Below are 23,883 nucleotides of genomic sequence, written 5' to 3'. Positions count from 1 at the left end.
CTTAAAAGTCTACTCAATGTGACATTTTGTTAAATATTTTATTGTAGATTGAAGACCGCAGATAGAAATCTAGAACAAAATCATCTTCAGAAATTCACGAAGACAAACCTTGTTCACATTGACACATAACCAAAGACACACTTTCTACGTTGTACATATTTAAGGCACTTTTTTTTATATATATATATATATATATATATATATTTTTTTTTTTTATATATAGAGAATTTATTGGAAAGCAGCAATAAAACCAGAAATTTGCTCCCAGGATGGAACTCACACTATCAAAAGCTTGAAAGATGAAAGGTTAATTGAGGGTCTGTTTTACATGGGGCAGATTTTTTTTTAAACTGTACTGATCTTTAATAGCAGTGCAAGTGTTATAATACAGACCAAAATATGTGCAGTACAAGAGAGTGAGAGGTGAGTTTCATGACATTATGAAGGAGGGGGAGGATGATTACTGCCATTCAAGACAGTTTACAGTAACCTTTCCCCTATCAAGCCAATTTGTGGACATTACTGGAACCCTTAATTTGACCAAGCAGATAACAAGAAAATGTCTTCTGAGGTCCCTCAGCATGTCCCATTTAAAGGGGAAATATTAAAGTTAAATACAAATGTTGCATTGCCTCCTAGATGTACATAAACAGATGTGATAGAGCTCCAAGAAATTACGTGTTTCAGTTCCTTTTGGGTGGTTTTGAACTTAAGTAAATTAAGTGGAACATTAAAACTTAACTAGACACACACTAGATCAATCTTTTAATCTGCACTGGCAATTTAATGCCCAGCGTAAATAGGTTAAACACAATCTGTGGAATGTGTTTCTTAGAGCTTTGGTCCCTTCTCCACTACAACATATATTCTGCCCCTCAGTCCGCAACATCCTAGACAAATCCCCCACAGGTGGAAATGCACTTAGCTAACTGTAAAACGCATCAATTCAATGCTTTGCAATTTCACTGACGTGATACAGAGGGCTGAGAACTGAGGCGTTCACACAAAATAATGGAACTAAAATGGAGTTACAGTTGGAAACAGAGCAGCAAATCCATTTTAGGTCTGAAATAAAACTCTCTGCGCTCCACGATCGCGCAAACCCCAATGGAAGACGGTGATGATGTTTCAACAGGGTTGGCTTAGTCCGAGTCCTCATCGTCCAAATACTCTTCAGCGTTGCTGTGTGTGCGGGTGATGTCTGAAACAAGAGAAATGGACGGTAAATAACAGGAATATTTCAATATTTCACTGCTTAGGTTTACCTGCAAAACCTCTGCACCTTTAAACATTAGTGGCTGAATGCCTGTTGCATCTTTTGCAAATTAAGTTCCTAAGCATGTTTTACATGGTTCATAATAAATACCCTGTATGAGAGTTTCCTTGAGTTTAATAGCCTCCAAATCTCTTACTCCTCATTCCCCTTCAAAAACAAGGACCTGTTTTGAAACCTTGCTGCCAAAACTGGGCTGACCCTCCCAAAAATATCAATCTGATTACATGCAATACACCTATTTCATGCCGTTTACACAAGACTAGAGCATGGATAAGGCAGTGTGTCACAAATGGGCAGCCGTTGTCCAGTAAAATCATTTCTCAGGCACAAAGGTTACATTAAATTTGCTAACCATTTTCAAAAGTTTAAAAAAATATATAGAACTTGTCTGCAGCTCTCTGCAGATGCTCAGTTAAGTTTTAAGCTTACTGGATTTCACAGCCCGTTGATCAAGTTCAGTTTCTGTTAGGGCTTCCTGTTCACTGGTTGTAGTAGTGAACAAAACATACGCATCATACCGGTTACTGCTCGTCCCTTAAACAGTGATCTTTGTTGCACTGGTACTAATCTCAAGGACTGTCTAAGCCAGTTGCTGGACAGTCAAATTGAGTAAAAAAAAGCATATGATCAAGGTCCCTGTGAGAGTGTGTGGCCTGTCCTGGTGATACTGTATGTGTGAGTGCTGAGAGGCTGCCCCCTAGTGGTAGCTCTACTTACTGCTTCCCTGCTTCCTTTTGAGAAGTGACGCACACATTGCGTTGGTGGCCATCTCCAGAGCCAGCTTACCCTCATTGTTCTTAATGTCCGTCCTTGGATCTGAAACATGCATACTCACATCAAAAGACTAGACACAAATAACTGACACAAAAATATAACTATGTGCATCTGAGAACACGCATAAAACATGGACAGTCAGCTGGTTATTGTTTCCTCAATCTGGAACCACATATTCTAATATTAGGGTTTGTTAAAACCTGCGGTTTTCCCTCTGTTTCATCACTCTGTTTCGATATCCAATCCAATAAACAAGACCTGCTGGCCAATTTCTTTTTCATTAAAACCAAATAAAAAGACATGGCTAGATACTTACCCTTGTTCAGCAACATTTCCACAATGTCAGAATAACCCTTCCAGGCAGCAGCGTGCAGAGCGGTGTCCCCAAGTTTATTCTGAAACACAAAGCATCAACATCAACAACATAGCCCTGACAAGCATTCACTTTGACATCAGATGTGTGACCACACCCCAATGTGTGACCCAAACCACAGTTTTAAAGAAATGTTGGTGGTTTTTGATGCCAGAAATACAGATGGGTGACAAATTCAAAGGAGAAACCAACATAAAGTGTCTGGGTAATATGTGGGGCCATCATCAGCCTTCACTGCGGCTTGGCATAGAAGTCTCTGAAACTCTACTGGTGGGATGTTCATAATTTTTTTTAAAACATATTCCTTCACTTAGTGTTTTGATGATGGTGGTGGAGATGTCAGTCATAAAACCATTGAGTGATCCCTTGCTTGGTTTTTCTTTTACTTTGTCACCCATCTTGGAGTATCATGTACGGATCAAGCATTTCTCATCCGTCCATTTCTTTTCCTAGTAACATGATGGATATATTTTAAACCCATCTCACCTGCTGGTTGAGCTCCACGTTGGGCTGGCTTAGCAACACCTCCACCACATCTGATAGACAGAAAAAACGAGAATTTTGAGTGACGGATTGAGTGTAGAGTTAATGACATGTATCACATAACAATCATGCAGGAACAATGGAGGAACACAGAATGTGAATGAATGAATATTTCAGACATATCAAAAATAAACCAAACAAAACACATCAAAGAAATGTACAAATAAGTTAAATAAGCAAAACATTCAATAAAAGAAACATTTACCAACAGACATGTCTGAAAAGGAGTAGGAAGAAGTATACACTTATTTAATCCTACCCCTTTTCCATTGCTCAGTAATTAATTATTTAAAAAAATATATATTTTTAACTTCCCTTCCTGACCCTTAGTACTGTGGAACATCCCATGTAACTATATACAATTAGTTTTTTTGATCTCTCTCTATCTATCTATCTATCTATCTATCTATCTATCTATCTATCTATCTATCTATCTATCTATCTATCTATCTCTCTCTCTCTCTCTCTCTCTCTCTCTCTCTCTCTCATTCATACATACACAAAGAAGAACTGGAACACTTTCATAGAAAAAGTTCCTGTTTTTTTGTTCTTCTCATGGAAAACAAATTTGCCAGTGTGTCACAATTTAAGATTTATGAAATTACATTCAGTCACTGCCCCAACAAAGTACTGTAGACAACCTGTCAACCCAATCACAGCTGCTGCCAATCTGAAAATTAAGAGCGTTTGTTAAAATAAGATGCCTTTTATGTGGCCTTAATCCATGTAATAAATTAAATCATTTTTAACACTACAATTATTGTTACCTTTATGTCCTCCATGGCATGCCCAGTAGAGGGCAGTGTTTCCAGCCTTATCCAGCCCGTTGATTCCAACCTTGTTTTCCACACATTCCCTCAGCCAGCTCAGATTGCCTGTTTAAATACACAAGTATGTGCATATACAAACACAAAGAGTTGAATGGAGAAGGTGACTAATAATGCAAACAGTAGAACAGCTTTTTTTAATCAAGGTTGCTTATATAGTTTCCAGAAAAGAGACATTTTCTTTGATGTCTTGGATAATATGTCACAAAAAAGAATTAAATAAAAACACATTGAAAAATTCAGATGTGTAGATAGTTGTCACACCTCGCTTGGCTGCTTCGTGTAATGGATTGTCAATAGACTCTGCCTGCTCAGCCACTTAAAACAAACAAACAAACAAACAAACAAACAAGATCATTAGTGCATTATATACGATTCAACAATAAAGGGACAATTACAAGAGACAAATGTTTGTATTAAGTAATATTTTATTCACTGTATACATGTAATGAAATTCAAAGTTGGTCCGTCTGTATTGTCTACTCACCATAGTTACTTGGAATTAGACCTGTCCTTCCTCGGCATGTCCCCTTCCACCAATTACTGTCACTCTGGGGATAATAGTAATGCAGATATCTTTATTTATGTTTTTATAAAGAATTAAAATCACAGAAGCAAATGAGTGGAGAAAAACAGGACAAAATGAACAAAAAAATGAATGCGAGGAAAATAGTAGTGACGTAAAGATGACTAAAAGGTGGAAAATGGAAACACGAAAGGGAGGCACAAAATGCAAAGACAACACTGAGATTCCAAAGAAAGAGGAATAAATGCAAATTCAGATCCAAACTGAATGGGACATGATGATTTAAAGAAAAACAACACCTACATCTCTGAGGTTTTACTTACTGTGTCAGAGATGTACAAGAAATCTCCTTCTTCAAAGAACAGCTCGTCTGGCTGAAAAATATTTTATTTATATATTGAAATTCGTGGAAGAGGTATGTCAAATGAATTTATCATTGGATTAATTGATAATGAAAATAATTCTAAAAATGAACTCAGCAAATGGTCTCCAATCAATCATAAAATATTAGAAAAAAAAAACATCTTAAAAAGAACACGCCAACTTATTGGGAATTTAGCTTATTCACCGTAACCCCCAGAGTTAGACAAGTTGATACATACCATTCTCATCTCCGTGCGTGCTGTAAAGCTGTCTGACGTCTCCAGCGGCATCAGCCCATAACAGAACAGGCAGGTGTATGGTTCCAGTAATCCTACTGCTCTGAATAAGTGACAAAATAACACCAACATGTTCCTATTTACATGTTGTGATTTGTAGATTCACAGCGTGTACAAAAAACAACGTAACATGAGACACAGACGTCTTCTAACCGTAAACAAACCGGGAACTATATTCTCAGGCAGAAGAATATAGTACTTGGGCGGAGTGATATGCTCGCAGCAAGCCTGTCTGAGAATATAGTTCCTGGTTTGTTTACGGATAGAAGACGGCTGTGTCTCATGTTACGTTGTTTTTTGTACACGCTGTGACTCTACAAATCACAACATGTAAACAGGAACATGTTGGCGTTATTTTGTCACTTTTGTCACAATTCGGAGCAGTAGGCTAGTTGGAACCAGTTACCTGCAGGATCTGTGCTAGGCTAAGCTAATGCTGGATCCGTCAGACAGCGTTACAGCACGCACGGAGATGAGAAGGGTATGTATGGACTTGTCTTACTCTGGGGGTTACGGTGAAAAAGCTAAATTCCCAATAAGTCGGCGTGTTCCTTTAACAAACGCTCCTACCGTTCTGGGGTCGAAGGTAAACAGTGCTCGGAACACCTTGACTTGGCCTAGTAAAGAGAAAACACACATTTAAAGTTAAATTAAATATTTGTTGACAAGTAAATGTCATCCCTGTATGGTCTGTGTATCCGTGCCGCTGTACAACGTGAACATGTCAAATCAAAGAGTCAATTAGGGAACAAAAAGGTTATGGTCTCCTTTCATACTATTCATAGTGCATCAGGCTCACCGTTTAAACTGTCATATATATAAAAACATTTCAATGAGGACAAAAAATAATTTTACTGGTTTAATGCAGGAAACGGTGTTTACGTGCACTTCACGCGGAAACAAAACACGCAGTCATTTTCCCTTTTTAAAGCCTATAAAAGCCAACAAAACATTTGTTTCCGTATGAATGGAATAACTGATCGGATGACATACAGAGGGACCCTGTATACATAAAAGAGAAGCAAACACATTATACTTGAGAATATAAATAAAGAGATAGTGAGGGGAAACCACACACGCTGCCACCAATGCAGGCGAGCGCAGCACGTAGGCTACCTTTAATGTGGTAAATTACTCTTATACAAGTGCAATAAATCAGAGAAGTGTCAACATCATCCATCAACTCACTCAGCCAATTGCATCCAGCCCTGCCTGAGCAATGCAACCTGCACTTAGACACAGAGTTCCTAATGTCTGCTCTCGAGCGCCTGTGTTCACTAAAACAACTCAGCTGAACTAGCTCATGAAGACCTACAAAAGAGCTTTAAGAAAAAACACACACACACACACACACACACACACACACACACACACACACACACACACACACACACACACACACACACACACACACACACAGATTTAAATGGTGCTCGTGCTATCTGATATTTGCTCATACATACAAAATTAACACATAATTATTCACATTGCGTTGCTGTTATGCTTTTACTTGTGCAGTACCTTGTAACGTTAAGAAAGGGGGCTATACAAATAAAGATTTTTTTTATTACTACTACAACATCATCTGTTGCATTACTTCTACCTATGCAACAACGTGTATCTGTAGTTTCTCTGTTAAATAAACAAAAATTTTCAAAAATGAATGATCCTCACAAGCCAGAATTTGAATAAGTGTAAAACACCGCTGTTGATTCATGAAGAGTTTTTTTCAAAACTGATGCTGAACCTATGTGCTGAACTGATATTTACAGTGAAATGCATTTGATTCTGGATACATAATGCTGGGCAAGGGTATTCTCTGTCAGCTGATTGATTTAGCCAACAGGCCTAAATGTTGGGCAGTTGTAATTCCCCTCTGCCGTTACTGAGAGTTCCTATTTAGCTAACACACTGTCTCTGTGTCTCAGAATAAGAGAGGCTGCACAAGCCCTGCTCTGTTCAACAGAGCAAGCATTTCTACTCTGCAGGCCCAGTCATGCTGCTTAAAACACACAAAAGCCTTTGCCGACTAGTCCCGGTTCTCTCTGCATTTCAAAGCCTCAGGCACATGCAAGGATTCATTCTAGCTAAAGAAAAATTGAACCTCAGTGTGAGCAAAACATTGTCAGTATATTTCATTTGATTGTGGGTTTTTGATGATTTCCAGCTGTGTTATTTCATTGCAAAAGCAACTCCAACAGCTCTAGTCTTGTGTGTCCCCCCCCCCCCCACCCCACCCCCTAAACAATGTGTCTGATCTTGGTGATTTCCCATTCCTTTTCGATCCCAACCCCCTAATGCCATTAGGTTTAAAAAGGTGAACCCAATAAACAGTGATTTGTAGAACGCACCGTTAGCATTTTTAATTAATTACATTTCAAGCCCAAATTAGTAAAAAGTTTGTACTTTTTCTCATGTAAGAAAAAAAATCTATTTTAAGGAAGCGTTCCACTGTGTTCCTCGGGAGGCAGAAGTCACAAATAGTTTAGTTTTGCTTTGCCAGACCCTCCTCCAGCTGGAGGAGGAGGATTCTGGCTAATCCATATAGCATTCGGTAGCCTAGAAATCTAGACGCACTCTAGTGGCAGAAAATGTCATTTGCAGCCATGGTCCGTCTAGCAACTCTCCGTTGGCTTGCGAGCTGGAAAAACCAAAATCTGGTCAGGCCAATCACATTGTGTATAGAGTCGGTGGGCGGGCTTAACATAATGACGGCAGAGTTCTGCATGAATTCCCTGCTACTTGAAAACAAAGAAGATGGCTTCTGCTGCTGGCGAACAGTGGTCTTTCGAATCGGCTTTAAGCTTTTCTTTGAGAAAAGAACAAAGAACAGCACTGAAGTCATTCTTAAAAAAGGAAGATGTGTTCGGAGTTTTGCCGACTGGATACAGCAAAAGTTTAATCTATCAACTAGCGCTGCTCTGGTTGGTTGTAGCGCTATCCTATTGCGTGCAGAGGGAATTTGAAAGACAACCGTTTATCCCACCCCTCAGATTGAGCCCTGCCAATGGTGAGTTCCCAGACCCAACATCTTGATGTGGGTCTGGCTTGTCAGGTTAAGCATTCGGGGATGGGAGGAAAACCTGCTCTGGTTTATTGGCATTTCTTGGCATTTTCTGGTGCTAAGCACCAGAAAAAAGCTGCAGTGCAGCTGCAAAATAGGCTAGGAAGGAACTTGTTTTGGTGGAACATGTGTACGTTTAAAAAAGTTGTTTTAGTCATGCAACAGAAAACTCAGATTGAACAGATAGTCTAGCTAGCTGTCTGGATTTACCCTGCAGAGATCTGAGAAAAGGTTAACCATAGTCCTCATAAATCGACCGGAGTTTAAAATGCCAAAACAAAGGAAGCCCAAGGCAACGGATATCCGGCCTAAATGAGTGAAATCCGGCAAATTTTTCAGCGGCAACGGAACAATCCCAGAAGTGGAACGTTAAGGATACAGACTACTATTAGTTTTGGACTCCGAAAAGAAAGATTTGTGTGTGTTTTGCACACAGAGTACCTAATAAACTGGCAACTGAGTGCAGGCTTTACTGTAGAAGTGAAGATGGTTTGTTTTTTGTTACTTCCCACATGTGATATATATTTTTTTACACCTCCCATTACTTGAGAACACCTGTTGCACTGACACATGGTAAGGTAATACATGTTCATTAGGTAAATGGTATTTATTTACATTTTAAAAACTATGATATGTGTGCTTAAACCTAACATTTTTTGTGAGTAATAGACACATTTCCTAATCTCTGCGATGGAGTTACCAAAATAGCAGCACCCGCTGACTGAGCTTGCAGGAAGTAAGACTGAGGTCATTGAACATGCACACACTCATCATTACCTCCTAACCAAGACCTAAAGACAATGAATGATGGCACTCTCCTTGCATGAGTGATGGGAATAGGGAAGTCACAGAGGCCTGCTGCGGAGAGCTGGATCCACGTCAATCAGCAGTGCAGGCACTTTTACCAACTCCACTGTTGTCCTGGTTCACTTATGGATATTGATATTAATCAGAGGTTATGAGCTTTCTTTCCACTTTGTAATGAACGTTTCACAGAAAAAAAACGACAGAAATCAGCCGATCTCATTCACTGTTGAAGTGCTCACCGTCCGCCCATTAAGCTTACATCGCCAACAAGGTGTGTAAGTTAAGTCCTCGCAAATTTCGGGTCAATTTAAACAACAAATCTTCGTAGCGTTAGTCTTACCTGGCTTGGCCGGCTTGGGAGGAGGCTTCGACATTTGCGTGGATAAAAATAAAACAAAACCCGCTGCGTGTTATTTTAATCAAAAACGTCGCTGGAGTGTGAACCATGGGGTGTGAACACTTAGCTAAACCATGCAATGAGGAAGTGTAAGTTAGCACTACTCAAGCAAGGCGGAAAAGTTCGGCTGCGCATGCGCGAAGCTAAACCGTACAAGTGAGTTGAAATACCGGTAGATAGATAAATAGATTTTTCTATATTTAAACATATTGTATACAGTCTATGATGTAAAGCCTTGTATTTTATTGTTAACTTACTTTATCTTATTTTCCATGATTCATTTATTTAAATAATTTAATCCTATATTTTTAAGGTTTTTTATTTTATTTTCTAAACACTGCATAGTTTTAAAAAATGTTTTTGATGTAAACTGTACAATGTATTTTATTTTTTATTTCATTTTATTGTATGTCATTTTACATCATTTTTATATTACTTTATTTGTATTATTTTATTATTTAATATTTTATTTGTATTCATTTATTTCTATTACTATTACACATAACTTTATTACTTGTGCACCCCACACTTTCTGCACAATACATTTTATTTATATTAATTTAGTATTTCATTTTATTTGAACTTAGGCTACTTTATCAAGAGTTCATTCAATAGAACTCTGTTGCAACAATGTATTGATTTTACTGTACAGCATATTCTAAATGTTTGTCTTTTTTTTCTTCTTTTTTTCAGTAGGCAGGTCGAGAGTGACGTAGAAGCTCCATCAGCGAATCACGAGCGTCCGATAGCGGAAAAGAGTGAATACAGAGCTGTTGCAGCAGTACCAACATGTTTGTGTAGCATACTACTTATTTAGGTCTGCACATTAGCTGTTAATTAATTTGCTTTTACCAGTTTTATTTACTAAAAACTGAAATGAAGACACTACTTGTAGGAGTTGGCGGGTAAGTAACTCCTGAGGATTTTAAACAATGTGTTGCTGCTGCATGTGTTGACCTGCTTGCATGCCTTTTATGTTCTTGTGTCATTCTGCCTCCAGATAGCCTATTGGACGTCAGATCTTTTTCAGGTTTTTTAACCTTAAAGCATAACATAACATATAGCATAACATATAAAGTGGAAATGCAAGTTTTAATTTGAATTACTTTCAAGTTCTGAAATACTTCTTGGTGGTGTAGTCTTGGTGGTGTATTATGTAAGTAAGTAAATACAAGGAGACAAAAAACAGGTCAGAGAAAAGCACCAGGAAATGCATTAGCTTCCTATTATTAAATTGTTAATATTGGCCAACATGCATGCAGTTGGAGCAACAGGGACTCCATCAAATCAATATAGCCATGTGTCAACCATGTGGAAGATAAGACTGATAAGCGAGATGGTTACTATGCAGAGAAAAAGTCACATGTGTCTAACATGTGTAACAGAGTCCTGAGAGTCAGTAAGAGCAATCAAATTGTCCAGCTTTTTGTTTACTCTGACAAGGTACAGATGTGCAGGTAAAACAGGCAGTGGTGTGTGAAGTGCTTGAATTTATAAATGCTACCTTTACATTCAAAGTTTGTAAATTAATAACACGGTTAATTAAAATGTTCCTAATGTCAAATTAAGTGTTGGCTCATGCACACCCTGCAGACAGGTATGTAGAAAAATCAAATCAGGATGCCCGATGGTCTATGCCCGAAATATTGTGATGTCACAGTGTACTGACTACAGCCTGATGTTTGAGGCTGATTCAAGATTGACATCTAAGAAACATCTAAGAAATATGATAACAATAGATCTGCCTACATATGTTTAATTGCAAACCATTTAATGTGTCAGCATCTTACCAAAATATGTACTGAGTAGTTGAATTTTACAGTTAGAAAATCATTGATGGTCAATTAGAGCCCGACCGATACAGGATTTTTGAGGCCGATAACAAAATAATATGATAATTCCGATAAGGTTGTCGGTTGATTTTTTTACTTTTACATAAACAAATAATGTAAACAAACATTTTCAATTAGAATCCCTTAAATGTGTGTTTTTTGTTAAATACTTGTGATGAAGATATGTTTTAAAGTTTAAAACTGCGGAAAATCTTATTTATTGACTGGCACGTACGCAGACACTGAAATATCTTAATTGTAAGTCGCTTTGGATAAAAGCATCAGCTAAATGACATGTAATGTAAAAAATATCTGCGATAAGCTAATATCGGCTGATATGTTGACCTGAGGTACGCAAATTATCTCCATCAAGAAAGTTGTAGATTTCAGTTAATCCACTGTTTTGAAGCAGGTGAGTAAAAGAAGTAACAATTTTAATATCATTTGTGCAGCATTAACATGTTCTTAGCAATGTGCACTGTTTTTCATTCAGGATGACCAATGGAGGAAAATCTACTCTTTCTAGGAGTCTACACCAGAAGATACCCAACAGCTGTCTCATTGCACAGGATTCATATTTTAAGGTACGCTTCTTTAAATCATATCATTGCTTTTACACTTCGGCAGTTAAGCTGGAAAATTTTAAAAATTGAGTGATCATAGTGGATGCTTTTTTTCAGGATGATTCTATAGTACCAGTGGACAGCAATGGGTTTAAGCAATATGACAGTAAGGACACTTTATTTAATGGTTTGTTCATGACATCAAGACATTTTCTGAGCAGTTGTTGTCTGTCCATTCATTCATCTGAAAATGGTTGGTAGATTTATGGATGGATATGTGGACGCGAGGAAGTTGCTACCATTAGGGACGCTGAGGTCATGTTCTTGGTATTTTTTCTGGGAATGTTTTTTAGAGTTGTTATCTACTGTACCTGGGGAGGGAGGTTGTAAACATGTGCAAATGCTGAGTACAGTATGTAAATGGGTATTTCCAATATATTTGAAATTTAAATACATTTCAGTTCAAGAAAAAAGATTTTAGTGATTTCTCCCCTAATTTTGGTAAAAGGTCTTTGAAACTGCATTTAGATGTTGAGAAATAAAATAAAAAATGTATAGGAAATATACAAATAAGTAGTTAACTGAATAAATAAAACAAAGCTAGGGCAATAACTACTGATTATTTTATTTGTATCTATCAATTGTTTTTTATAATCCTTAATAAAATGGTGAAAAACATGAATTACAATTTTCCAATGAAATGTTATAGAAACAGAGAAAAGCAGAAAATTCTCAAATTTGAGAAGCAGCAACCAGAGAATGATTAGCATTGTGCTGATAAATTACTTAGTTGTTTCATTTAGTTTAATGTGTTCATAATACATGCACTTTTCTGACTCGGCAAAGAAAATCCTTCTCATTGCATTCTGTTGAAGTGCTGGATGCTCTCCACATGGACACGATGATGTGCGAGGTCGACTCGTGGCGAAGAGATCCTTTGTCGTTCATGAAGCAGCGAGGCCTGAACCCAGAACACACAGCATCATCATCAGCTGATGAGGAGGTGTATGTGCTGATTGTGGAGGGTTTCCTCATTTTCAACCACAGGTACACGAGGGAGGCTACTGTGCTTATTTCAGATATTATTGACACTTTATTTAAGGTCCTAAGAGAGACCTATGTAGCTTGATGCTAATTTCAAAGTAATTCCAAATGCAGTTGGTGCAGTGTGAAATTAGGCTTCAAATTAATTAATTCTAATTTCTAATAAGCTGAATATTCAACTATGTGAAGATTGTCCAGATTTCCAACTGTTTTTGGAAAGTAACCATTCAGTTGTGCTTTATCTTTTACCACAAGGGCTGTCCCCCAGGATTTATTTTTAAAGATAATTTTTTGGGGGCTTTTCCCTTTTATTATAGTGACAGTGGATAGACATGAAAGGGGGAGAGAGATGGGGGGATGACATGCAGCAAAGGGCAGCAGGTTGGATTCGTGCAGGACTCAGCCAACTTGGGGCGAACACGCTCACTGGGTGAGCTAGAGGCCGCCCCTCCCCAGGATTTATTTAATGACAAGTTATCTCTTTGTTAGAAAAGTTATAATATATTATATATATATTATTCATGCAATTATAATTGCATGAACCGAATAACTAAGTTGACTCTCAACTCCTTTTTAAAAAGACACTGTTGTGAACAATCATCAGTCATTTTCTGTACTTGTGCTGTGAGTGCTGTAAAACTGACTCTACTTGCAAAGTAAACAAGCTTTTAAGAGAACTCCAGTGATTTTGTCCATTCTTTGATAAATCCTTATCCTAACACTCTTAATAATAGTAATATAACATTCCAGGTCATAATACTATAGCTATCTGTTTCTTTTCATGTTTTACCTTTCCAGGCCTCTGAATGAGCTATTTCACAAAAGATACTTCATGGAAATACCATATGATGTCTGCAAGACGAGACGAAGGTGTCAGATTTTACAATCAATATGCTATCTTTTCTGTTTAACCTTTTTTAATACATTTTGTTTCCATTTTATTTCCATGTTTCATGATCAAGGTGCTGTAAACATAAAGCAGAGAGAGAAAGCCATGTTTTTACTTCTGTTGCTCTCTTGGATTGACAGTTTGCGGGTGTACACGCCTCCTGATCCTCCTGGATACTTTGACGGACACGTGTGGCCAATGTACCTGAAAGCCCGGCAGGAGATGGAGAGCATGGTGTCCAGAATTGGTGAGTGTCCAGTCTAAGATGCCATGTGTACAGTATGTGATGCTGATGGGATAAAAACTGTGATTTCTTTCAAGCAGTTAGGATATGTATGTGGCTAAGACCTCAAATATGATTTAATGAAACTATTGTGACTGTAGAAGAATTACTAGTATTAAATAATCAAATAAATGACATTTATCTGTGTGTTTTATCTGTGTTTTTTTTTTTTCAGTGTTTCTAGATGGACTGAAGCCAAAGGAAGAGCTACTGACTGCTGTGTGTAAAGATGTCTGTCAGGAAATAGAAAGGCTCAGAGGTAAGTTGCGAACATCATTAAACAATAATCAACAACACATTGCATGAAAGTCCTAAGACAAATCCAACAATGTTCAACCAAACCTGTTTTTCTTTGTAAGTTGTGAATGTTTTGAATTCAAAAGTATGAATATTAATGCAATAATGGAGAGACAGGCTAACACCTGGACTAATTTGTCAAGACCTTTTTAGTTAGTTTACTTAAAATACTGTCTTTTAAAAGTAAAAACCTACTCATTTTATTTTGTGTATTTTGTTTGCAGATCTACTGCTCCCATGCCAGGAATGTCAGGAAAATTATCTTTTTGGACTCATGTGTGACTGAGAGGAACACACCGAGTGTTAATGTCTATGTAATACCTACAAATAGTTATGATTGACAAAATAAATTAAATTAACTGTATAAAAATTGACTGATGCTGTAGCATCTGAAATTGATCAGCTGGAGACTGGACAGACTCAGAGAAGAGAATCACAGTGAACCTGATGCCTTTACAGTATTTGAAAGTTAGGATGCACTCTGGGAAATCCAAATATGTGAGGTTTATGTGACTTTTAAGAAGTTGCTGCTAAATAGTCAGACATAGATATACAGCTGATATCTTACAATGTTTCACCTCTCACTGTGTAGTTTTTTATATAATGCATGGAGGATTTTTTTTTTTTTTTAAATGTAACCATACACATATAACCTTAACTTGTGATGTAACACCAGATAACCAAATACAAAAAGTGTGCATCATAGCTGAAGGTTAGTTTTAAAGACTTTCTTACTTATTGTTGTTTAATATAAATATTAAACAATGATCATTGCATACTTTGGTTTGGTGAGCATAATTTTTTGTTATACATGTTTTGTCAAAAGACTCCAACCGTAACACACAGTTGTCAGTGTATTTGTACCATTGGTGTTTGTCTCCACCTGTTGGATCAGTCTGGTAAACTGGAGACAGACCAGTGACTTTTAAGTCACTGGTCTGTCCAGTTTACCAGTGCGTAACTTTTTGATATTAATGAACTTCCGTTACATTCAAGCCATTGCCAAATGAGTTGCTACAAAGCAATACAATTAAGACTCTCAGCTCCACACAACTCTCTCTGTATTTCTCAGTACAGCTATGTTCAGAAGATTGTGTCGTCCGGTGACTTTCCCGCGCAGAAACTCGAGTGAAGATAATTAACTCTTCTGAAGAGTCCATCATGTTTTTTTAATCCTCTGTGTCCTCCTTGACTACTAGCAACTGCGTCGATGGGGGGTGGGGGAGGGTGCGAGGTAATGGAAGGCTTGTATCTCTATAGCTTTAACTTTCGGTTCTCTACACAACTTCTCTCACCTGAATACAAAGCTCTATTCAACTATCAACAGCAGCAAATGACTAGGAAAGACATGTCCCTGCAGAAAGTCACATTTTAATACTTATGTAGAACCAGTTGTTTATTATCATGAAACCAATTAGAATTGAAATGTTTCTGCAATTAGAGTGTCTAATCTAGGCTCATGTTTATGCGAATGTGAGAGGAAACTGGAATTGAAGTAAAAAGTTGTGATCCTCCACCCCAAACAAACGGCCTCTGTCCAACTCTTCCCCCGTTGCCTCCAAGTTCCCATTAAGTACAGTGCACACAGCAGACTACACATGGCAGCGTTATTATGTGCAGGTACCCTTTGGAGGGTTTATCCACCAGTTGTGTGGAAGGTTTTGTTTGTTTGTTTGTTTTGCAAGGACGCACACGGCTGACTAACCACACATTACTGCTGATTTGAGTTATTAACTTGGAAATAGAACAGACACAAACTCTCTAGATCTGATAGAGATCCCAAAATGATACATTTACTGTTTCCAAAATCAGAATCAATTTTAATAGCCAAGTACTGTAAGTTTAAACACATACAGGGAATTTGACTTACAGACTTTTTGTTGCTCTCACAGTACACACAGAAATAAACATACGGCTAAAAACAAGGACAACAAATAAGGTAAATAAGGTAAACATAAACATTTGAAAATGCATGCAAAATGTATTTTATTTAGCTTATAGGATATTTTATGACAAATTTTCTGTCTATCATCTTGAATTAAGCCTTTCTTTCTTTCTTTCTTTCTTTCTTTCTTTCTTTCTTAGCTTTCACCACATCTCACGGTTTTAATCTGTGGATGAAGTTTGCTCAGTTGTTACATTTGTCCCCTTATGTTATCTAATCTGTGTATTTATAAACCTTATCTATTACTATTCTCTCCGGGAACCATCACCTTATCGTGGTGGAGAGGTTTGTGTGTCTCTATGAACCTGAGGGCTGTGTTGTCTGGAGCTTTGTGCTTCTGGTAGGGTCTCCCAAGGCAAAGTGGTCTCATGTGAGGGGCCAGTCAAAGAATGGTTCAAAAACCCTTTGAAACAACGAGGAAGAGGTGAAGTGACCCTGCCCGGAGGAAGCCCAGGGCCCCCGTCTGGAGCCAGGCCCAGATGGCGGGCTCGTCAGCGAGCGTCTGGTGGCCGGGTTTGCCACGGAGCCCGGTCGGGCACAGCCCGAAAAAGCTACGTGGCCCCCATCTCTCATTTCATCTGATCTGAGGCCGTATGTTTTGGACACTCGGGTGAAGAGAGGGGCGGAGCTGTCAACCGATCACCATCTGGTGGTGAGTTGGGTCAGGGGGTGGGGGAAGACTCTGGACAGACCTGGTAAGCCCAAACGGGTAGTGCGGGTAAATTGGGAACGTCTGGAGGAGACCCCTGTCCGACAGACTTTCAACTCACACCTCTGGCGGAGCTTTTCGTGCATCCCTGTGGAGGCTGGGGGCATTGAACCCGAGTGGACAATGTTCAAAGTTTCCATTGCTGAAGCTGCGGCGAGGAGCTGTGGTCTTAGGGTCTTAGGTGCCTCAAGGGGAAGTAACCCACGAACACCATGGTGGACACCGGTGGTCAGGGAAGCCGTCGGACTGAAGAAGGAGTCCTTCCGGGATATGTTATCCCAGAGGACTCCGGAGGCATTTACAGGGTACCGAAGGGCCCGAAGGGCTGCAGCCTCTGCCGTGAAAGAGACAAAGCAGCAGGTGTGGGAGAAGATATGGAGAAGGACTTTCCGTCTGCACCAAAGTGCTTCTGGAAAACAGGAGGAGGGGGAAGCGGGGAACCATCCAAGCTGTGTACAGTAAGAAGGGGACACTGTTGACCTCAACTGAGGAGGTAATAGGGCAGTGGAAGGAGCACTTTGAGGAACTCCTGAATCTGACTAATACGCCCTCTATGTTAGAGGCAAAGCTGGAGGATGATGGGGGATTGTCGTCAATTTCCCAGGCAGCAGTCACTGATGTAGTCAAACAACTCCACAATGGCAAAGCCCCAGGGATTGATGAGATCCGTCCAGAAATGCTCAAGGCTCTGGGTGTGGAGGGGCTGTCCTGGTTGACACGCCTCTTCAATATTGTGTGGAAGTCTGGGACAGTGCCAAAGGAGTGGCAGACTGGGGTGGTGGTTCCCCTTTTTAAAAAGGGGGACCAGAGGGTGTGTGCCAATTACAGGGGTATCACACTTCTCAGCCTCCCTGGTAAAGTCTACTCCAAGGTGCTGGAAAGGAGGGTTCGGCCGATAGTCGAACCTCGGGTTGAAGAGGAACAATGCGGATTCCGTCCTGGTCGTGGAACAACGGACCAGCTCTTCACTCTCGCAAGGATCCTGGAGGGGGCCTGGGAGTATGCCCAACCAGTCTACATGTGTTTTGTGGATCTGGAGAAGGCGTATGACCGGGTCCCCTGGGAGATACTGTTGGAGGAGCTGCAGGAGTCTGGGGTGAGGGGGTCTCTTCTCAGGGCTATCCAATCTCTATACGACCAAAGTGAGAGCTGTGTCCGGGTTCTCGGCAGTAAGTCGGACTCGTTTCAGGTGAGGGTTGGCCTCCGCCAGGGCTGCGCTTTGTCACCAATCCTGTTTGTAATATTTATGGACAGGATATGAAGGCGTAGTTGGGGTTGGGAGGGGTTGCAGTTCGGTGGGCTGGGGATCTCATCGCTGCTCTTTGCAGATGATGTGGTCCTGATGGCATCATCAGCCTGTGACCTTCAGCACTCACTGGATCGGTTCCCAGCCGAGTGTGAAGCGGTTGGGATGAGGATCAGCACCTCTAAATCTGAGGCCATGGTTCTCAGCAGGAAACCGATGGAATGCCTTCTCCAGGTAGGGAATGAGTCCTTACCCCAAGTGAAGGAGTTCAAGTACCTTGGGGTTTTGTTCGCGAGTGAGGGGACAATGGAGCGGGAGATTGGTCGGAGAATCGGCGCAGCGGGTGCGGTATTACATTCAATCTATCGCACCGTTGTGACGAAAAGAGAGCTGAGCCAGAAGGCAAAGCTCTCCATCTACCGGTCAGTTTTCGTTCCTACCCTCACCTATGGTCATGAAGGCTGGGTCATGACCGAAAGAACGAGATCCAATGTGGCTCGGGAAAGGGAAGGGAAGTTTGGGCTCCCCTGCTGAAGCCTGCTTTCATTTTCAGACTGAAACCTGTTTGACAGCATATTTAACCCTAGTGTGCCGTGTGAACCGAGAGAGCTGCTTTCTTAAACGCTGTCACTCTCATGTCATTTCTATGAACTTTATTGCAAAACCCTCCCCTGAATAATGAAGTTGGGATTGTTTCCCATACACTAAATGCAAAAAATTTTACCAAAAAGTCCGTGCTGTCAGCAGAATATTTGTTTACCTCAGCAGTCCACTTGCCTGACCGGCATGTGCAGTATAGAGGAGCTAGCACATGTAAATCTGGGCATTCCTAACTTCCCTGTACTGATTATATCCTCTTCCAACTCGACATATATAAGTCTGCTGCAGCTTCTTTCATAAATCAACACTCTCTAACAGCGTCATACCTTTTTAAATGCTGAATTAAGCTTTGGTTGCCTGGAAATTGAGGTGAAATAATGTCCAACACCAGATTTTCAACATATTTGTGTTTCTCTTTTGCCTGCTGCTTCTGTTGCAGCAAAGCTATGCCGACTAAACTTAACCAAGAGGCTGTGAACGACAGACCTGTGATCGGTAAGTGAAATGTACTACTAGCGACAAAGAGAAGTTTAGGTGATACAAACATTTAAAAAATAGACCAAATCACTGTTTCTAATCACTGTTGAATTTTGTTGAATTCTGCTGTGTTTTTGTCCCCCAGGTATTTTGACTCAGATAGTTACAGATGACGTCCTGAAACCTTTCGGGAGGACCTTCATACCTTCCTCCTATGTGAAATTCATCGAGTCTGGAGGCAGCAGAGTGATGCCTATCAGGTGGGTTGAGTCCTCCTAATGTTGTTTGTACCAGTAAAGATAGACCATGTACATTTGACTGGAGATTTTTGACATAGGATCGACCAAAATTATAGATGTAAGATATTTCTACCTATTAACACCAACTTTTTTTTAATCTGTTGGACAAATGCATACAGGGCTTCTTTAGACAATAGCATCTAACTAATTATAAGTTATTTAAGGATGCAGCATGTTTGAACTATAAATGACATTATTTTTTATGTTAACTTGTGATTGTATCTACTGTCATGTCACATATTTACGGCTTTTGTGGAAAAAGAAATGGCTTTTTTGTCACATTTGACTTTTGTGCTGTCTTAACATTGTACAACTGTATAGTAAGGAAGCATTTATTGTTTTGTTTGTCTTCCACAGGTTGACTCTTAATACTGCTGAATATAAAAAAATCTTCGAGAAGATAAATGGGTGAGCTCTACCGCTATAAATGTGTCAGAAGAGGAAAATACAATTACAGTTATACCTTAAATAAATACACTCTAACAGTGTGACGTCTTTCTAATGTGTGTTTAGCTTGCTCTTCATCGGGGGAGCAGTAGATTTGGAGACATCAGACTTTGCCAGGGTGGCGAAGATTTTTTACAGCCTCGCTCTGAAGGTTTGTACAGCAGAACATTTTGTGTATGTAGCCTTAACATTTTTATTTTATTTTGCTGTTCATTATCTGTTTTTTTTAATCTTTTAAATGCACAGAAAACAAAACAAAAAGTAAATGTAATCAGTTGTTGTGCTTAAATACAGTTTGAGAGACATTTTTTTTAACCTCACATTTAGAATGAAAGTTTAAGATTAATTGAATAATTAAACTTTTTACTCCACTACATTTTAATAATTGCTACTATTATACATACTTTGCATCCTTAGATTATTCTGGCAAAACATACAATAAGCACATAAAACAGTGAAGTTTAAACCAAATGACAGTGTGAACAGCGCCAACGTTAAATACTTTTTACTATCATTATTTAATCTGTAATTTTATACTTTGAAAGGAATCAAGCTTTGCACTGAGGACTAATATATTTGATATTTAATTGCAGTTAATTTCATTGTACTTTTTTCCCACATACACATTTGAATGCAGGACATTTACTGGACATTTAGATTTTGTTCTAATATTGTTAAAAGGAGTTTCCGTGTTGCCTTATTATTTCACACACAAAAAAGGTAAAAGTTCTGACTCTGTGTATTGCAGGCCAATGATGAGGGTGACTTCTTCCCCATCTGGGGTACATGCATGGGAATGCAGCTACTGACTGTGCTGGTGGCTGGTGAAAATCTGCTGGCTAACACCACAGCTGAGAACATAGCGCTGCCCCTCAACCTGACCACAGGTTATATCTTACTGCATTATTGTTGATATCTTTATGTGTATGTTTTTGATTTATGGCATTTAGGGAATATGTTCTAAATACATGGTAAGGTCTAAATAAAGTGGAATATTTAATTGTTTGGCAACATTTTCTGGAGAACTGCATGTACTGAATCGTACCACTTGGTGTCGGTAGAAGCAAGTATAAAATCAGAGGGGGTGTTTTGTCTTATAGTACTAATTTCTTTGATGAAACATTGCATCTCTTAAGTTTGGTTGTTTTTCTAAAGTAAATTTCTCCCTGCAGAGGCCAGCTCTAGTAGGATGTTTGAGGGTTTTCCCAATAAGTTCATGAGGGCTTTGACCAAAGAACCTCTCACTGGCAATTTTCACCACTATGGACTCACAGTAGAGGTACAGTAGATTCCTCTGGTGTACAGTGTCAATGTATAGTATGTTTCACTTCCTGTTGGGTTTTTATTTTGTTATTGTGCTTAGAAATACAAGTTAAGACTGTGTTTCCCAGGGTTTCTGTCATATTGGACTGAAACGTTTGACTCAAAAGGACCTTAATGAGACATGTAGTACAGACCTAAATGTATATTTGAACAATCTGCATAAATTAATTCTTTATAAGGTGTATGGTTGATCAAGGCTGGATTACTTCCCCAGGGCCCCAAAAACCTATAGGTGCACAGTGTGGCAATTGGTTTATGTTAATTTGATTAATTATGTTTATCTCCGTTTAAATTGCAGCTGATATTGAGCTTATATGGCGCATATTCCTGAATTAATTTGTGTTTAATGAAATTACCACACAGCATACCAAGGGACCATTCAATATTCCAGCACAATTAAGACTGTACACAGTGCACGGAAATCTGGGTATTTTTGTCGCGGAGCTTCCCAGCACATTAATCTGTTCATGTACTTAAGATAGCTAGATAAGATAAACTTCTTAATCCCACGCAGAGAAAACAAGGTGTCGCAGCATCAAAAGAAAGCACAAGAACACATGCTTTTTATATGTAACCTATAAAACGTAGAGCATTCAAATAATAATAATAATAGATAATGCATAAGAAAGTCACTAGCGTAGTGTAATAAAACAAATGTTCTTTCAGACCTTCCAGGAAAATGAGAAGCTGCGGAGTTTCTTCTCTCTGCTGTCTACAAATGTTGCTGAGAACGAAGTCCACTTTGTCTCAACCATAGAAGGTTACACGGTTATTTGTTATATTAATTTGAAGAACTTATAATCATTGCTCTGTAACAGAGTTGTAATATGTATTATTTTGTTTTGTTTGTTCCTTCATGGCAGGTAAAAGATACCCCTTCTATGGAGTACAGTGGCACCCAGAGGTGAATCGTTTTCAGTGGAACAGAAAGCTGAACTTTCCGCACTCCGCTCATGCTGTTCAGTTGTCTTCCTTGCTGGCTGAGTTTTTTGTCAATGAAGGTAAGATGACAAACACACAATATCAATAATAATGTTTATTGATCACATCACTAGGCATTAAATATCATTGTGGGATATGACGATACATACTGTGGGACAATAATAAACAACTTTTCCGGAAATATCACAATCTATATTGATATTGCAATAAAAGTGCAATAAAAGTGACCTGACTTAAGATTTAATTCATATCAACAAACCTTAGTATTGACAAGTGTTGAAAAGAGAGCTGATATTTTATTTTAACTGTACACATGTTATAATAAATGAACACTGATTTCCTGCTCTTGCCAATATCCCCATTGATATTGTTCATCCAAATCTATTCTATTCTATTCTAATCACATGCATCTCACTTCTGCTTCTTTTTAGGAAGGAGAAGTTTACATCAGTTTGACAATCCTGAGGAAGAGGCCTCGTCACTGATTTACAACAATACGCCTGTCTATGCTGGAAACTTCACAGGATATGAGCAGCTCTATTTCTTCTGAAATCCTCTAGTGTTTCTGTCTGTGTGTCACTCTGTGCATGTACAATACATGTACACTTACAGTCTATGGTACAGCACAACACTTTATAGTCGATGGTGGTTTTAATCACAGCTAGGCCTCTAAACAAATACTTGTATTTTTGTTGTTGCTATTAAAGTGCTTATTTGCATAAATAAACTCATTGTTTTCATTTTGGCGATAAACACCTTTGTAGTAGAACATCTGTATGGATCTTTTAGTGTGTGTGTGTGTGTGTGTGTGTGTGTGTGTGATTGTGTGTGTGTGTGTGTGTGTGTGTGTGTGTGTGTGTGTTGATCATTGAGTACACTAAGGGTCATGTTCACTGTATTTTTTTCTGAGTATTTAGGAGTTTTAGTAATCTCAAGGGAGTTAACATTCTGCAGTTAAAGACCAACATTCGGTGGATGTACAGTACTTCATAGATCAGTTACTTTCTCAATTACTAAATTATTATTTCTTAGACTTTAGTAGCTGTTCTGGAGCTTTCGATCATGCTACATGATGTTGATCAGCTTATGGAGTTGTTATGTCAATTGTAGATGTTCAAATTTCCATTTTTGTGAGCTTTTACATAGACTTCCATGTCAAATTTGAGATTGAAAGTTCATTGTTGATCTTGGGAACAGAACAGCTGACTAAACAATCTCACACCAAAATATTGAAACAGCATTTAGACCTTCTTGAAGGGAAATTAAATGTACAGAAAATGTAATAAAACTGTTAACTGAATAAATAAAATGTAAATGAAAAATAATAATAATTTGATTTTGAAAAGACTTGGTCCAAAGGGGCAATTACTTTGTGGTAATTGCTAATTGTAGGGTTAATTTGCAAAAACAGATATCTTCTTTTTTATTTATTTTACTAAATCATGTTTTGTTTGTGTGCAATATTTAATCAAATTTAAATGATAAAGACCCTAAAGGGGACATTTGCAGAGTGACAAATCAGAAGTTACACCAAAAAAATATCAGGGCCTTTCAACTGCATCTCATGGTTTTCCACAATGAATAAATGCATTCCATCCTATATCCACTGAGGAAGATAATGAGGTTAAAAGCTCCGGAAAAAGCTAAAAAGTTGATTTATGAATTATGATTTTTTTGTTAATTGCCTTATTATTTTAGTTTAGTTGCATACACCTAAATAAACTAGAGCTTAATCAAACCA

At 38.7% G+C, this 23,883-nt stretch overlaps 2 protein-coding genes across 7 annotated transcripts; one reads left to right on the top strand and one right to left on the bottom strand.

Annotated features, from left to right (window-relative positions):
* Positions 1-1,009: 1,009 nt before the first annotated feature.
* ostf1 (osteoclast stimulating factor 1) lies at positions 1,010-9,349 on the bottom strand. Its single transcript, XM_039802788.1, has 10 exons — positions 9,190-9,349; positions 5,549-5,595; positions 4,643-4,693; positions 4,281-4,344; positions 4,058-4,111; positions 3,734-3,841; positions 2,910-2,959; positions 2,367-2,445; positions 1,994-2,092; positions 1,010-1,201 (listed from the first exon to the last, which is right to left on the bottom strand). Exons 1-10 carry the CDS (start codon positions 9,221-9,223, stop codon positions 1,143-1,145), a joined length of 645 nt encoding a protein of 214 aa, XP_039658722.1. The 5' UTR covers positions 9,224-9,349; the 3' UTR covers positions 1,010-1,142.
* Positions 8,887-22,896, top strand: LOC120560369 (gamma-glutamyl hydrolase). 6 transcript variants are annotated; one of them, XM_039802781.1, is made up of 12 exons: positions 8,889-8,997; positions 9,940-10,151; positions 11,572-11,662; positions 19,094-19,149; positions 19,277-19,391; positions 19,788-19,838; positions 19,944-20,028; positions 20,626-20,764; positions 21,050-21,156; positions 21,867-21,960; positions 22,064-22,201; positions 22,574-22,895. In XM_039802781.1, exons 3-12 carry the CDS (start codon positions 11,580-11,582, stop codon positions 22,690-22,692), a joined length of 987 nt encoding a protein of 328 aa, XP_039658715.1. In that variant the 5' UTR covers positions 8,889-8,997; positions 9,940-10,151; positions 11,572-11,579; the 3' UTR covers positions 22,693-22,895. The 6 variants fall into 6 exon arrangements, with proteins under 6 accessions (XP_039658718.1, XP_039658715.1, XP_039658716.1 ...); XM_039802782.1 differs by having other exon boundaries at positions 8,895-8,997; positions 9,943-10,151; XM_039802783.1 differs by lacking the exon at positions 8,889-8,997 and adding an exon at positions 9,305-9,402 and having other exon boundaries at positions 11,548-11,662; positions 22,574-22,896.
* The last annotated feature ends 987 nt before the right edge of the window (positions 22,897-23,883 follow it).

This window comes from Perca fluviatilis, chromosome 6 (genome assembly GCF_010015445.1).
Source record: "Perca fluviatilis chromosome 6, GENO_Pfluv_1.0, whole genome shotgun sequence".
In the NCBI taxonomy this organism is placed as follows: Eukaryota; Metazoa; Chordata; class Actinopteri; order Perciformes; family Percidae; genus Perca; species Perca fluviatilis.
This window is presented reverse-complemented; position numbering and strand designations above follow the sequence as displayed.